Raw genomic sequence first — 16211 nt, 5'->3', positions numbered from 1 at the left:
CATCTTGACGCACAGGCACTGAAATGGCAGATTCCTCAACAGTTGCTGTGGAAACTGAACTGCTTTCGTCACTGCCCCGATTCATAAAAACTGATTTAGAACGAGTTTCACTTAAATTAACTGTTGGATGCTTATGTCGTAAGTGTCTGCTTAAGCAAGAACTTGAACTACTTTTAAACGACAACACTGCCGAGCACAAGTTACATTTAATTTTCTCAGGATTTATCTTCATAAAATAATCCCAGACCGGGCTTCGCAATCCCATAGCTGAAGACAGAAGAACCAACACGAACGGTACTGGAGGTAGGAACAAACTGCAGAAACAACGGATACGCTACTGGGATTCCCACATTTCGTTAGTATGGATAATATATACCTGGCCTGCTAATATCCATGCACACAAAAGAAATCATTGTGGAGAATAGGCACACTGACTATAGACTCACAAATAAATCCACATAATTCGAATAAATAACAAAATATAAGAGAAAAAATCTTTGTTCCTCAAGGTGTTTCGAATCATTACTATAAATCCACCATGCTTCCCAGCCCTTCCCGTTCACCATTACATCATCAATTTTGAATGCGAATAGTGTGCTTTATTTTATTGTTTGTTAGTGTTTATAAAGCATATATTACGGCATTTCAGAATAGTGCAGTCAATTAGAAACGGAGCTTTATTTTCGGAAATCTTAAGCTTCATGCTGTTGTGTGTCAAAAAGATTTCGACACTCTTTTTAGAGTTCGATGAAGTAGTATATTAAACGTATTTCCGTATCTGTGCCGTGCCCGAATCTCGTCCGAGACGAAGCGAAATGAAACATCACTCTTTCGATACGATTAGTCCGTTCTAAGCACACGTGGACTGAAACAGCGTTATTATTTTGAAACAACGATACAGTTTCTGTGGCTGGCTCGAGATCTAATCTGGTCCCGGTATCCGACACAGAGCGGGATGAAACACCACTGTTTCGAAGCAGTGAAACATAGCCGTTTCGAAACACTGAAACAGTACCACGTATCGATACACTGTACCGAAACATAGAAACAGCCGGCCGAAGTGGCCGTGCGGTTAAAGGCGCTGCAGTCTGGAACCGCAAGACCGCTACGGTCGCAGGTTCGAATCCTGCCTCGGGCATGGATGTTTGTGATGTCCAGAGGTTAGTTAGGTTTAACTAGTTCTAAGTTCTAGGGGCTAATGACCTCAGCAGTTGAGTCTCATAGTGCTCAGAGCCACATAGAAACAGTGGCCAAGTCTATTGCCCAGTAAAGAACCAATAATTCTCAAGCAGTGCAATATGTTTCAAAAGCTTTTGATCTGCTCATTATCACTGCACAGACTCTCAGCCTAACTCACACCTGATCAATATTATTGCAGATCTGGAAATAGTGATCAATAAGGTTGACCGCCTAGATAACGATGCCGCATAAAACATTAAGAGCCATTTACAATATTGTTCCATGTTATGAAGTCCGTGTCAGCTACACTAACCAAGTAATACGAAGAAATGGTGTTGGGATAACTTATTTTAGTAATGAAGAGCGTCTTCAAAATGACGAAAGATCTGGAAGGGAAAAAAGACTCAATATCAACGAAGATGTCATAAAAAGAGTCTAAATATAGAAACTAGAACTATACTTCTATATGCCTTCTCCCGCGAAGATAAGATTACTAGTCTTTAAGATTTGTGACCGAAAAAGTTCATGTACCAGTAAGTTAAAATGAAAGCACATCATTTTTTTTCGCTTTTTTTTTACATATGGTACCGGTACCGATTGTAGATCATAGATATAGATGAGCATCGTTGTTTTATATCTGGTACTTCCCTTATCACAGTAGACTACTATTGAGATCTCTCACAAAATTTACTGTGGTGACAGAAATACCCGTAAGTGTATACAATACTATGAAAACAGCAGAGCAACGCATTCTGCTCTACAAAATTGGTGTAACAATGTGGACAACACTGCGCAATAAAAGACTGAAACATTGTTGGTATAAACATTATTTTTTTCTAGTTGGCAGCACTGTAATGTTTGTATCGTTGGAACAATAGAGAAGCGATGTGTTATTTACGTGCAAATGGAAAGATTATCTAGAACGCGTATGAAATGATGGCTGGCTTTACGGAGTCGGCATTATCTAAGAAACTTGCAGACCTTAACAGTTCGCAGCAAAGCATACAAACTCTCTCCCTGTGGTTAATTCATCACCGAAAACACCATGCCGCAATTGTGAAAGTATGGTTCAAAGATTTTCTAAAAAGTAAGTTTGAACACGAGAAACAAAAATATAAAAATATGTAATGTTTGTGCGTATGTCATGTTTTGAAATAATAACTGGATCAAAGAATAGTATCTAAAATGTAGATTGAGCGTGTGGTATGTGTATGTTTTGCAAATTCCTAATTCTAGGCAACGCGAATAGGAAGCTGACCTTTATGTATCTAGCGAATGATGTTATTCAAAATAGCAAGAGAAAAGGGCCTGAATTTGGGAAGGAGTTTGGAAGTGTTCTCAAAAAGGCCTTCGAACATTTTTCTCTTCCTGAATGTGATGAAAAAACGATTAGGAACCTCAATCGAATACTACAAGTTTGGGAAGAAAGAGGTGTTTATGACAGCAAGATGATAAAAGAATTCAAGAAAGCTCTGGGTAAGTGACACATGGATTATTTATTTTTCATATTATTTGTTTAAGGTTGATGTTAAGGTTGAATCTTGAGACTACCAAGATCTTTCCTTTGTGTCAAGTTTGCAAAAACTTACCTAGAAACTCCCTGCAGCTGTGCAAAAATTCCAATTCCAGTTGTTTGTATTGATTTATTTATCTGATTAGTCAATTTGTATGAAGTGGAAATGTAGTATCCCAATTGAGATATGCACAATGTTCGGCAGATGGGGGAAGTTTGTTATTAACAGAGTAAAATGTTTATAACCAAGGTTGGATTGTGTCCCTTTGTGATATTCGTGAAATACTGTTAGATTTTAACTGTGGATCACTATGCACCAAGTGGCCCAATGAGGCCCAACTAACCATCTCCAATCTGAAAGAAATTTTAAACGGTGTTCTTTGCAGAATAAAGCTAAACTTTGAAAATCTGAGATCAAGACAAAAATAAATTAAGTTTTATGAGGTTTTTAGTGGAGGGCTGCAAACCGTCGGGTGAGCTTTGATAGGTATACCTACATTTATGATGGCTTATTTAAATTGAAACTAGGATAAATCCAAAGTAGATATTTGACTCAGTTGTTCAACTTTTGTTCTCTGCACAGGGCTGTAATTATAGGGTTGTGTTATTGCCAAATGCTACAGTTTATTTAATAGAATTTATGTTTCTCACCTTGCTAAAGATGATCAGTATTTTTCTTCATTTTTGTTTCATTAGAAATAGCTGGTGTTTCTGTATCTAAATATGAAGTAGTTAATTATTTAACTCTGGCAGTAAAGTACAGCTCTTGAAAAAAAATTGTTTTTACCTGTAGCTGTCAACTTACCAAGTTTCATTTTAGCTAAATTCATCATCCTTGAAGAATCCTAAAATGCTGCTTACATATGAGAAAAGACTTTCCCGTCCTTTTTCCCAGCCTTTGCTAATACAATTATCTAGAGTTTCTGTTCTTGTATGTTTCATCATTCCGGTTGAAACTGTAAATTTGAAGTTACTTGTGATATCAAACAACTTCTTTAACGTCCTCTTCCCCCCCCCCCCCATTTCAACTTACTCAGTGGGCCATCATAATCAAGACAGTATGAGCATTACTGATAATTAGAATGTGTCCCATCAGAAATTGCAATCTGCTCACAAATTTTACTTTATACTTTACCGATCTTGCATTTCGTATAATCTTGCGAATCCTATTTCGAGACATTAATATTTCAGAGGTAAATAGCCAAGAATTGACACTCAGGACTGAACAGATTGTGCACTTCCTGTTTGTTCAACAACATCTGAATTGATAAGGAGGATAACAGACAAAGTATCTTGTGTGCTTCACTCTGCACATTGTGCTCTATTTTTGCGAGCATGCCATTTTTATTGACAAGATTTGTTTCTATAAAAGGCTTGCAGCAGTACTTTTGCAAGAATAACCGAGTGACAGACAAGGCTTTGTGATGGGAGAGATCATTGAATTTGCTTCAAGGTCATAATCAGAACCTAACTTAAGACATCTTTGTTGGTCAGATTGGGTTTCATTCTGAGACTAGCCGTTTGTCACAGGTACTAAAATGGACCTGAACAACAAACTGTGCAAGGAGATAAGTCAGGAACCATCATCACATTTTAATTAAATATACTTCTGCTGCAGCATCTTGAAGCTGATTAGTAAACAAAAAATTGGGTCAATGGAAGCATCAGATTCCACCCATCTGCTTTGACCTGCGACATAAGGGTGTTGTAGTGTGTGACATCATTACGGCATGGAGTTTGAGTTGGTTGTGTGTGTGTGTGTGTGTGTGTATGTATGTGTGTGTGTGTGTGTGTGTGGGGTGACCTAATTTGCAGTGCTGGAATTTCTTTTTAATTTTTTTTTGTCTCTAGTTGTGATGTTTTATATATTTCTGATGTATTAATTGCGTTTTAATTTATGTAAGAATGTTTGATTTTGGAGTTTTTGAGGTGTTGTGGTTTTGATTTTATTTTTGTGGTTGTAGGTGTTGGTTATTTGATATCAATAGTTGTGGTTGATCTATATAGGTCGAGGGAAATAACAGATTCCAATTTTTGTAGTTGTAGGTGTTGGGATACGGAAGTACTAAGAAATGACGAGATACATTTGAAGTTCTCTAACGCTATAGATACAGCAATAAGGAATAGCGCAGTAGGCAGTACAGTTGAAGAGGAGGAATGGACATCTCTAAAAAGGGCCATCACAGAAGTTGGGAAGGAAAACATAGGTACAAAGAAGGTAGCTGCGAAGAAACCATGGGTAACAGAAGAAATACTTCAGTTGATTGATGAAAGGAGGAAGTACAAACATGTTCTGGGGAAAATCAGGAATACAGAAATACAAGTCGCTGAGGAATGAAATAAATAGGAAGTGCATGGAAGCTAAGACGAAATGGCTGCAGGAAAATGTGAAGACATCAAAAAAGATATGATTGTCGGAAGGACAGACTCAGCATACAGGAAAGTCAAAACAACCTTTGGTGACATTGAAAGCAACAGTGGTAACATTAAGAGTGCAACGGGAATTCCACTGTTAAATGCAGAGGAGAGAGCAGATAGGTGGAAAGAATACATTGAAAGCCTCTATGAGGGTGAAGATTTGTCTGATGTGATAGAAGAAGAAACAGGAGTCGATTTAGAAGAGATAGGGGATCCAGTATTAGAATCGGAATTTAAAAGAGCTTTGGAGGACTTACGGTCAAATAAGGCAGAAGGGATAGATAACATTCCATCAGAATTTCTAAAATCATTGGGGGAAGTGGCAACAAAACGACTATTCACGTTGGTGTGTAGAATATGAGTCTGGCGATATACCATCTGACTTTCGGAAAAGCATCATCCACACAATTCCGAAGACGGCAAGAGCTGACAAGTGCGAGAATTATTGCACAATCAGCTTAACAGCTCATGCATCAAAGCTGCTTACAAGAATAATATACAGAAGAATGGAAAAGAAAATTGAGAATGCACTAGGTGACGATCAGTTTGGCTTTAGGAAAAGTAAAGGGACGAGAGAGGCAATTCTGATGTTACGGCTAATAATGGAAGCAAGGCTAAAGAAAAATCAAGACACTTTCATAGGATTTGTCGGCCTGGAAAAAGCGTCAACAATATAAAATGATGCAAGCTGTTCGAGATTCTGAAAAAAGTAGGGGTAAGCTATAGGGAGAGACGGGTCATATACAATATGTACAACAACCAAGAGGGAATAATAAGAGTGGACGATCAAGAACGAAGTGCTCGTATTAAGAAGGGTGTAAGACAAGGCTGTAGCCTTTCACCCCTACTCTTCAATATGTACATCGAGGAAGCAATGAGGGAAATAAAAGAAAGGTTCAGGAGTGGAATTAAAATACAAGGTGAAAGGATATCAATGATACGATTCGCTGATGACATTGCTATCCTGAGTGAAAGTGAAGAAGAATTAAATGATCTGCTGAACGGAATGAACAGTCTGATGAGTACACAGTATGGTTTGAGAGTAAATCGGAGAAAGACGAAGGTAATGAGAAGTAGTAGAAATGAGAACAGCGAGAAACTTAACATCAGGAATTATGGTCACAAAGTCAATGAAGTTAAGGAATTCTGCTACCTAGGCAGTAAAATAACCAATGACGGACGGAGCAAGGAGGACATCAAAGGCAGACTCGCTATGGCAAAAAAGGCATTTCTGGCCAAGAGAAGTCTACTAATATCAAATACCGGCCTTAATTTGAGGAAGAAATTTCTGAGGATGTACGTCTGGAGTACAACATTGTATGGTAGTGGAACATGGACTGTGGGAAAACCGGAACAGAAGAGAATCGAAGCATTTGCTATGTGGTGCTATAGACGAATGTTGAAAATTAGGTGGACTGATAAGGTAAGGAATGAGGAGGTTCTAGGCAGAATCGGAGAGGAAAGGAATATGTGGAAAACACTGCTAAGGAGAAGGGACAGGATGATAGGACATCTGCTAAGGCATGAGGGAATGACTTCCATGGTACTAGAGGGAGCTGTAGAGGGCAAAAACTGTAGAGGAAGACAGAGATTGGAATACGTCAAGCAAATAATTGAGGACGTAGGTTGCAAATGCTACTCTGAGATGAAGAAGTTAGCACAGGAAAGGAATTCGTGGCGGGCCGCATCAAACCAGTCAGTAGACTGATGACAAAAAAAAGAAGGGTGTTGGTGATTTGCTATCGTCAGCTGTGGCTGAAACATATAGGTCAAGACAAACGTCCGATTCTAATTTTTAGGGGTTTTTGTGGTATCGACAGTTGCGGTTGAGCTGTAGAGGTCAAGGGAAGTGTCAGATTCCTGTAGATTTTGTTGGTGTAGTGGAATGTTGTAAATTTTTTTGTCATTTTGTGTGTTTTGGGATCGTGGTGTGTGTTTTACTGTTATGTTTAGCTTGCCCCACCCTATAAAACACCAAATTTCCTGTGTTGTCCCGTTAGTCTGATTGTATTTTTGGAGGAAGATGTTATTGTCATATTTATATGAATTTTCGTGTTTGTCGTGTGTACGTAATGACGTCATAGGCGCCATATTGGAGATGCTTAGAATGGCCATTTGTGCCATATTGATGATATTATGGGTTAAAGCAGATGGGTGGAATCAAAAACTTCTATAATCCCAAAAGATTCTTTTTATATTGCAGGCTTGACAACTAAGGTGGCAAGAAATTGTTCAGTTTGCTCTGGAACTCAGAGTGATTAATTTCTTGGTTACAATTCAAAATTACAACAGCCTACCAGTTGCCTGCAGATGGGTTGTACTTTGTGAAGTAACAGACCCACTCATTTACAGTCGTCTCGTGGCAAATGTTGTTGGTTTTAGTTGTAGGTGGTAGCCACTAACCGTTATTACCCTCATGATCAGGCTATCAACAACAAATGAAATACAGCACAGTGTTGGTTGGGAAATGACTGTCAGTGTGACTTCCCCCTGCGGGTCTGGGGGTTAGAATAGGCCCGAGGTGTTCCTGCCTGTTGTAAAGGGGCAACTAAAAATGTCTCCCACTTTTCGTCCCTGTAAGTTCACGTCCTATTTTACGGTTTGACCTGCCACTTTCCGAATTCTACGGAAGTGCAGGCCATGTGGGAAAGGATGCCTTACGAGGTGTACCAGTTATCCATAGTGCCATTAGATTCGATCTCCTAAACCTCTTCTCGTCATGGCTTTACATCTCCACCTGCAATTCAACTATTTGGGCGAGGACACTTTCTGGGGTACGTCATCTTCTTCAGTTGTCTCCTGTCCTTTTTTGCCCCCATGACAATAATGAATTTCTCTGCACCCCATACCCAGCACGGTAGCCAGTCCGTTGTGGGGGCCATCGTCTACCTATTTGGTGGTAGCCCTCTGGCAACACAGGGATTGCGCTGCTGATGCCTGAGCTGTAAACTCCCCATGTATGCCAAGGAGTAGATGCCCATCTTCTTGGGGCATCAGGACTCCCAGCAACAGCCATAATGCAAAGTGGCCTTTGCCCATGGGGCCAGCCCCTGATCGGAGTGGGTGCTATCAGGGTGAATGACCTGCAATGAAGCGGACCAAGTCATCTCTTGCTGGTGACCGAACGGCACCAGCAAGTTCTAAAAAGGGAAACATGAAATATGATGCTGACAGGTATTGCCATAAATCGTTTCCCTCCCTCGCTGCACCATGGAAGGAATGTTGGGCTACAGAAAGAGGAGAGCCATTTTTGCCAAGGTATTTAGTCTGTAGCAGAATGGATGGGGACTCCTTTCTATCTACAAAGCCTTAATTTGTTTGTTGAACATCTCAAGAATAAGTTTAGGGTAGTGACAGCCCTGTCCAAGATGAGAAACGGTTCTCTCTTGATTCAGGCAGCATCCCCAGCCCCTAGCCTGTGGCCAGCTGGGTGATATTCCTGTTTCCGTCAATCCTCCCCATGAAAGCCTCAACGTGGACCAGGGGATTATTTTCTGTCACGACCTCCTCTTGCAGTCTGACGATGAGTTCCATGCCAATTTAAAACGGCGGGGTGTTCATTTCATCTGGCGCATTTACAGGGGACCCAAAGACAATAGGGTTGCTACTGGTGCCTTCTACTTTTCCTTTGAGGGTGATTCATTGCCTGAAAAGATCAAAGTGATGGTTTACCTCTGTGACGTTAAACCATACATCCGTCCCCCTATGCAGTGCCTTAAGTGCTGCAATTCCAGTGCCACATGTTGAGACTGCGGACATCCAGTGCATCCAAATACTCCAAGTGCATCTCCTCACACTTATATCAACTGTGGAGGGTACCACTCCCCCTGCTCGCCAGACTGCACAGTACTCCAAAAGGAGCGGTAAATCTTGGAGTACAAGAACCTGGACTGGTTGACTTACCAAGAGGCTAAATGCAGATTTGAAAGATTGCACCCTATTCGGTTGACGCCCACATATACTGCAGCTACGTCAACATCACCGCCACATGTGGCGGTAGTTTCACACTCTGTGCTGTGAACAGTAGGCCCTCCGGAGGAGATGCCGCCTGCTTGGTGGTAGGGGGCAAGTCTTCTTCCGTTGCTCCCGAAGCACCAACTTTGGGAGCAATAATGCCCCTGAAATGCAGGGACAAGGGTCCCCCCCCAGCTAGAGAAGCAACAGCCTCCTCCGTCTTCTCTCGTGCAGAAGGGGTCCCTTGGGACTCTCTCTTCCAAGGTCTCCACTAATGCCACAGCGGACACTCACTTGTGACCAAAGGAGCCAAAAGCTGCTGGACAAAGAGCTTCACGGTCTCCCTCCATGCCTGGAGCTACTTTGGAGAAGTCCCTAAAGAGAAGCGAGAGGGCAAGCAAACCAAGAAGAAGACTGCTAAGAAACAGGGCCCTCCAGTAGCCCCAACACCACCATTTCCTATCAGTTCTGCATCTGAGGATGACGTGGAGATTTTAGTGTCCCCTAAGGACCTGGATCTCACTGACACCTCATTGACAATGCAAATACTCAACTGGTGGCAGCAGGTAAAGTCTGAGGCATAACCTGTCTCCTTGGTCACAACATGCCTACCCTGATTCCAGAAAGTGTCGTCATCCAGTGGAACTGCGGCTGTTTTTTCTCTCACCTGGCTTAGTTATGTCAACTTTTAAGCGTTACACCTGCTTTTTGCAGTGTCCTTCAGGAAACGTGGTTTCATGCAATGTGTACCCCTGCCCTTCGTGGCTATCCGGAGTACTACAAAAATCATCCTGGGGTTGAAGTTAGCACCTTCGTCCTTAGCTCTGTCTGTAGTGAACCTGTGCCCCTTCAAACACCTTTAGAAGCTGTCAGGGTGAGGACAACACAGGAAATTACCATCTGTAACATCTACCTCCTCCAGATATTTCGCAATTCCCTCCACTTTTTATTCTTCTGGGTGATTTCAATGCCCATAACCCTTTGTGGGGTGTCACCAAGGTTATTGGCCATGGCAAAGATGTTGGGGACCTACTTACTCAATTCGTCCTTTGCCTTCTAAATACAGGTGCCCCCATGCATTTCAGTGTGGCACGTGGCATCTATTCAGCCGCTGATCCCTTGGTTTGCTGTCCTGGCCTTCTCCCATCTATCCCTCTGGTGAGCACATGACGACTTGTGTGGTGACCGCTTTCCACTCTTCCTGTCCGTACCCCAGCATCCCTCATCTCGACACTTGCCCAGGTGGACTCTTCCAAGACTAACTGGGACACTTTTACATCCGCTACCAACATTGAGTATCCATTGCATGAAGTGATCCACATTGTCACTAATACCATTGTTCCGCAGCTGAATCAGCAATCCCTTGTTCCTCCGGTTGCCTCTGGCAGAAATCAGTGCCTTGGTGGTCGCCAGGAATCATTGCGGCGGGCTCTCCAACATCATAAGCGCCGCCCCTCCTTGGAGAACCTTATTAACTTCAAACGGCTGTGTGCCCAGGTTCGCCTTCTCATCAAACGAAGGAAGCGGGAGTGTTGAGAATGCTTTGTCACCACCATTGGAACACGAACCTTCCCCTCCCAGGTTTGAACCTAGCTCTGCCTACTTTACGGCTATCAGAACCCTGCAAGTTTCCCTGGAATGTCCACAAATGGAGCTATATCTGCCAATCCAGACATAATTACAGATCATCTTCCTGAGCATTATGCTTGCATCTCTGCATCTGAGAATTACCACCCCATCTTTCTTCTCCTCAAACAGGGTGGAACGACAACACCTATCGTTTGCTCCATGCCTCCCTGAGCCTTATAATGCTTTCTCCAGTGTTTGGGAATTTCCCTGTGCCCGTGCCGGCTGTCCTGACACATCCCCGGGCTCAGACCGCATGCATTCACAAATGCTGAAACATCTGTCAGTGGATTCCCAACACCGCCTCCTCGCCATCTTCAACCGCATCTGGAGTGATGGCGAATTCCCATCACAATGGCAGGAAGGTATCATCATTCCAGTGCTAAAGCCCAGGAAGAACCCACTAGATGTTGATAGCTATCATCCTATTAGCCTCACCAGTGTTCTGTGTTTAGCTGCTAGAATGTATGGTGAGCCAACAGTGGATTCCCAACACCGCCTCCTCGCCATCTTCAACCGCATCTGGAGTGATGGCAAATTCCCATCACAATGGCAGGAAGGTATCATCATTCCAGTGCTAAAGCCCAGGAAGAACCCACTAGATGTTGATAGCTATCATCCTATTAGCCTCACCAGTGTTCTGTGTTTAGCTGCTAGAATGTGTGGTGAGCCAATGGTTGTGTTAGTTCCTGGAGTCTCGGGGCCTTCTGGCTCCATCCCAGGGCGGTTTTCGCCGAGGACGCTCCCCATTCACAAATTGTTGCACGTGAAGCCTGCCATTCGATTGGCCTTTTCCCGGCAACACCACCTTATATCCATCTTTTTTGACCTGAGGAAGGCCTAAGATACCACTTGGTGACAAGACATCCTCGCTACTCTGCATGAGTGGGGTCTCCAGAGCCTGCTCTTGATTTTTATACAGAACTTTTTGTCACTCCATACTTTCAGAGTTCGCATTGGTGCTTCCCACAGTGCACCCCATATACAAAAGAATGGGGTCCTGCAGGGCTCTGTCCTGAGTGTCCCACTCTTTTTAGTCGCCGTCAATGGTCTTGCATTAGCAGTAGAATTGTCAATATCTCCCTTCGTACACACTGACGATTTTTGTATTTCCTTCTGCTCCTCTTCTATTGTTGTGGCTGAATGCTGGCTGCAGGGAGCTATATGGAAGGCACAGTCATGGCCCTCACTCATGGCTTTCAGTTTCCGGCTGCCACAACTTGTGTCACGCACTTCTGTTGTCATCGTACAGTCCATCCCCATCCAGAACTTTACTTCAATGACCAACTATTTGATGTAGTGGAGACTTGCTGCCCTTTGGGACTGGTCTTTGATGTCTGCTGAATTTGACTTCCCCATCTTCATCAGCGTAAGGAAAAGTGCTGGCGGCACATTAATATTATTCGATGCCTGATCCCCACCGACTGGGTTGCTGTTCGTCCTAGACTGCTGCAGCTGTACAAAGCCCTCGTACAGTCTTGAATTGATTATGGTAGCATGGTGTATGGTTCCACATCGCCCTCTGCACTGTGTATGCTGGACCTTATTCCACCACTTTTGAACGAGCCCCATGAACGGCCTCCTTGTGGAAGCTGGCATTCCTCCATTGTGGCACTGGCGGCAACTATTGCTTGCAAATTACACCGCCCACATTCATAGTTAGTCTCACCATCCAAATTACTGTCTCCTTTTCCCTAACACAGAGATCCATATCCCACAACAGCGGCCCAGAACTGGGAATCCCTTTGCCATCCATGTCCGGTTGCTTCTTACTTAACTCAACACTTTCCCATTACCACCTTACCACCTTTCCTGCGGGTTGTAATCTTACCCTCCCACACATCACCATTAAAGTTCTCTTTCTTTGCACAACTTTTGAAACTTTGAGAGGGGTAAGATTACAAAAGAAGAACTTTTCTACTTATCTTGATTATTTTGTTGTTGTTGTTGCTGCCTCAAAATCTTGTTGTGTCTAGGAGTACATTCTTGCTGCTGAAAATTTTGATTTAACGTTGCGGGTTCTTGAAGACGAAATAAGTGATGAAGAGTTGCCTGTTGCTGTGAATGTCTTTATTTTATCCCATTCTTCTAAATCACGCCGACTGTATAATTTCCACATTCAATTACATTGTTGGTGACACTTATAAAAACGTCTACTTCCATCTGAGGCATTCCCACTACTACTTACATTCTGCGGTACTCACAATTTCCAAAGAGTTTACAAAGCAAAGGAGTTTACAAACTTTCTCTCAACAGGAGTAGAATCTTTACCAATTATATCATTATTTCATAAACACAAGGGCCATTTTTTTTATTCAACCTCCGATAGGCTATAAATAAAAGACAAGTTCATAGAAAACAATTATTTTACTACCAATAGTTTTGTACACTTATGGTTACTTTTCAACGTAATCACCAAAAAAGATTGAGCTATTTATCATACCTGTGAACAAGCTTTGCAATACCCTTTTCAAAAAATGTTGTCGCCAATGATTTCAAATAAGCACTGACTTTGTTTTGAAGATTTTCGTTGGTTTGGAAGTGCTGCCCTACTAGCCACATCTTCAGTTCAGGGAAAAGGTGAAAGTCGCTAGGTGCCAGGTCAGGACTGTAACGGCGGATGATTAAAAATGTCCCATTGCAATTGTTCAAGGAGCCGTTTGGTTGTGCCAACAGTGTGTGGACGAGTGTTGTCATGGATCAACACAATTTCTGAAATCAGCATTCCTCTTTGTTTGTTTTGAATGGATCTCCACAGACTTCGTAAAGTTTCACAATAAGTAGCTGCATTTATAGTGATTCCGTGCTGCATAAACTCTGAGCAACACATCTTCTTGGTCCCAAAACATGGTAGCCCTAACCTTTCTGTTGTTGAATGTTTGTTTGGTGAATTTGGATGCATCCATTGTTGTGATTGTCGTTTTGTTTCTGGCGTGTCGTATTGGATCCAAGTTTCATCTCCAGTAACAATTGATTTCAAAAAGTTTTCTCCTTCATTGTGATAACGGCCGAGGAAATTCAAAGCTGACGCCATTTGGTGACTTTTGTGGGCATCCGTCAGCATTTTTGGAACCCAATGAGCTACAAAATTTTTTGTAGCATAAATTTTCAGTAACAATAGAGTGTACAACAGATTTTGAAACTTTCGGAATTTCCATAGATAAAGCAGATATGGTGAACCTACGATTTTCTCTAACCATCCTGTCAACTCGTTCAACAAGGTCAGCAGTAACAACAGACTTGCATCCGTGGCCCCCTTCATTGTGCTTGTCATTTCGGCTATCTTTAAGCTTTTCGGCACCGTTCACCTACGCCATCAGTCATGAAGTTATCACCGTACACTCCACCCATTCTCTGATGAATTTCTGCTGAACTATTCCCTTCTGCTTGCAGAAACTGAATTATACCTTACAATTATACCTCACAATTCACAATGACAGCATCCATGTTTACATGGCTGTAGTGCCATGCAGACTGATGCCTTGAGGTCGGCAATGGCGGAGTGTGTAGTGAGAGAGTTGCACGGTAGACTACAGTGCATGTCAACTTTCTGCCGCTCACGTAGCTCCTATACTAAGCAATAGGAGGTTGGGAAGAAAAAAAGGCCCTCATAAATCCAGAAACAAATTTAATAATTAGCATTTGATTGCGCAATTAATAATATGAATCTTAAGTATGCCAGAAATTTTGTAATGTAAATTATTCTTAAAAGAAGAGTAATTTTAACTGTTAGTACATATCAGTTGTAACATGTTAACTTCTTTTGTATGCATTTTAGCCAGAAATATAATAAATCGTGTACAAAATCGTATGAATTCTTTTAATGAAACAGCTGAGATAATTTTAACCTATGCAAAATGTTAGAGGAGGATGATTCATTATAGGGTCCACTTCCGTTCGCTTCCATGGTCCATACCTCAGCCACAGCTTCGGCTGAACCTATTGCAAGTCGCCAAAGGCTCAATTCCACCTGAGGCCCTCCGCCAGCAATTTCTCTGTGTACTTGGTGAGTTTGAGGGCTCAGAAATAATCTACACAGATGGATCAATGGTCGACAGTCTTGTTGCCTTCGCTTATGCTCACATTGGCCATACTGAACAGCTCTTCTTGCCAGATAGCTGCAGCGTTTTCACAGCAGAGTTAGTTGCCGTTAATCGCGCTCTTGAGCATATCTACTCCTGCTCCGGTGAGCCTTTAGTCATCTGTAGTGACTCCCTAAGCAGCCTACAAGCTCTCAACCAGTGCTTCCCTAGACATTCTTTGGTAATGACTATCCAGGAGTCTCTTTATGCCCTCTGCAACAGTGAACATTCCGTGACCTTCATTTGGACCCCAGAAAATGTCGGGATACTGGTCAGCGCACTTGCTGACCACCAGGCCAAACAGGCTACCAGTAAATCATCTCTGGGGATTGTCCTGGCAGAGACCAATTTGCAATCACTCTTCCACTGTAAAGTTTTTGCGATCTGGGTTACTGAATGGCGCACCCTGAGTACACCAAATAAACTCCATGCTATCAAGGAGACAACAAATGTGTGGCGGTTATCCATGTGAGCCACTCGCAGGGAATCTGTTGTCCTTTGCCGGCTGCACATTGGCCATACGTGGCTAACAGATGGTCACTTCCTCTGTCGCGAGGACCCACCTCGATGTCACTGTGGCTCCTCTACGACTGTCGTGGTGGCGGACTTTTACCCTTCCCAGTGCCCTACCTACGGTGTAGGGCGAGAATGCCTCAACAGCAGATCTAGTTTTACATTTTATTCATGAGTGGGGGGGTGGGGGGGGTATCGGTCCATCTAAGGGTGGGCGTCTGGCCTTCTTCTTTCTGAGGCCTTCGCCCTCCCTCCATTTTAACTCTCTATCACCCTTTCTTTGCATTTGTTTGTCTTGGTGTTCGTCTTTTCTCTGTGTGTGTTCATCTCGCCTTATCTTTTTGGGCTGGACATTTTAGTGGGTTGCAGAGTGACTGGCTCATCCTCTGTTATTCTTGTGATTAGCCAGCCCAGACCATCTCTGCTCTCTGGTTTTAATACCTTCCTCTACTTTTCCTCGTGGTATATGTTTTCCCCGCTTTCTTGTTCATTTCTTTTGTTTTCTCTTTTGGTGTGGTTTCTCATTCCTTTTAACCCCATTTACTTTGTCAAACTAAATTTGGGTGTTGTCTTACCTTGTGCCATGTTTGCATCTGGAAAAAGGGACTGATGGTCCAGTAGTTTGTTCCCTTTATACCCCAAATCAACAAACCAATCAATGTGACTAGTACTTGGAGTATTACATTTGTACAATAATCTGCAGTGGAGTGGTAACCCATTCTCCTTTCTTAATTTTTTCAGTTTTAGATTTCCATGGTCAATAATCTCTTTTAATTTTGTAGGAAAGTTCTGGTAGAACCTAAATACTTTAGGAGTAAAGGAGGTCACTCAGGGAAAGGAAGAATGTTGAGTAATCATCAGGAACACACACACACACACACACACACACACACACAAAAAAAAAAAAAAAAAAAACCTTGCTAGCT

The 16211-nt window shown here is 42.5% G+C and overlaps 1 protein-coding gene across 2 annotated transcripts in view; it reads left to right on the top strand.

The window, feature by feature from the left end:
• Nucleotides 1-2050: 2050 nt before the first annotated feature.
• Nucleotides 2051-16211, top strand: part of LOC124787917 (regulation of nuclear pre-mRNA domain-containing protein 1B) — a 77484-nt gene continuing 63323 nt past the window's right edge. For both annotated transcript variants that reach the window (XM_047254904.1, XM_047254905.1), the window contains exons 1-2: nt 2051-2266; nt 2416-2655. In XM_047254904.1, coding sequence (XP_047110860.1) covers nt 2113-2266; nt 2416-2655 — 394 coding nt within the window. In that variant the 5' untranslated portion in view covers nt 2051-2112. The remainder of the gene's footprint in view (nt 2267-2415; nt 2656-16211) is intronic.

This window comes from Schistocerca piceifrons, chromosome 3 (genome assembly GCF_021461385.2).
Source record: "Schistocerca piceifrons isolate TAMUIC-IGC-003096 chromosome 3, iqSchPice1.1, whole genome shotgun sequence".
In the NCBI taxonomy this organism is placed as follows: domain Eukaryota; kingdom Metazoa; phylum Arthropoda; class Insecta; order Orthoptera; family Acrididae; genus Schistocerca; species Schistocerca piceifrons.
This window is presented reverse-complemented; position numbering and strand designations above follow the sequence as displayed.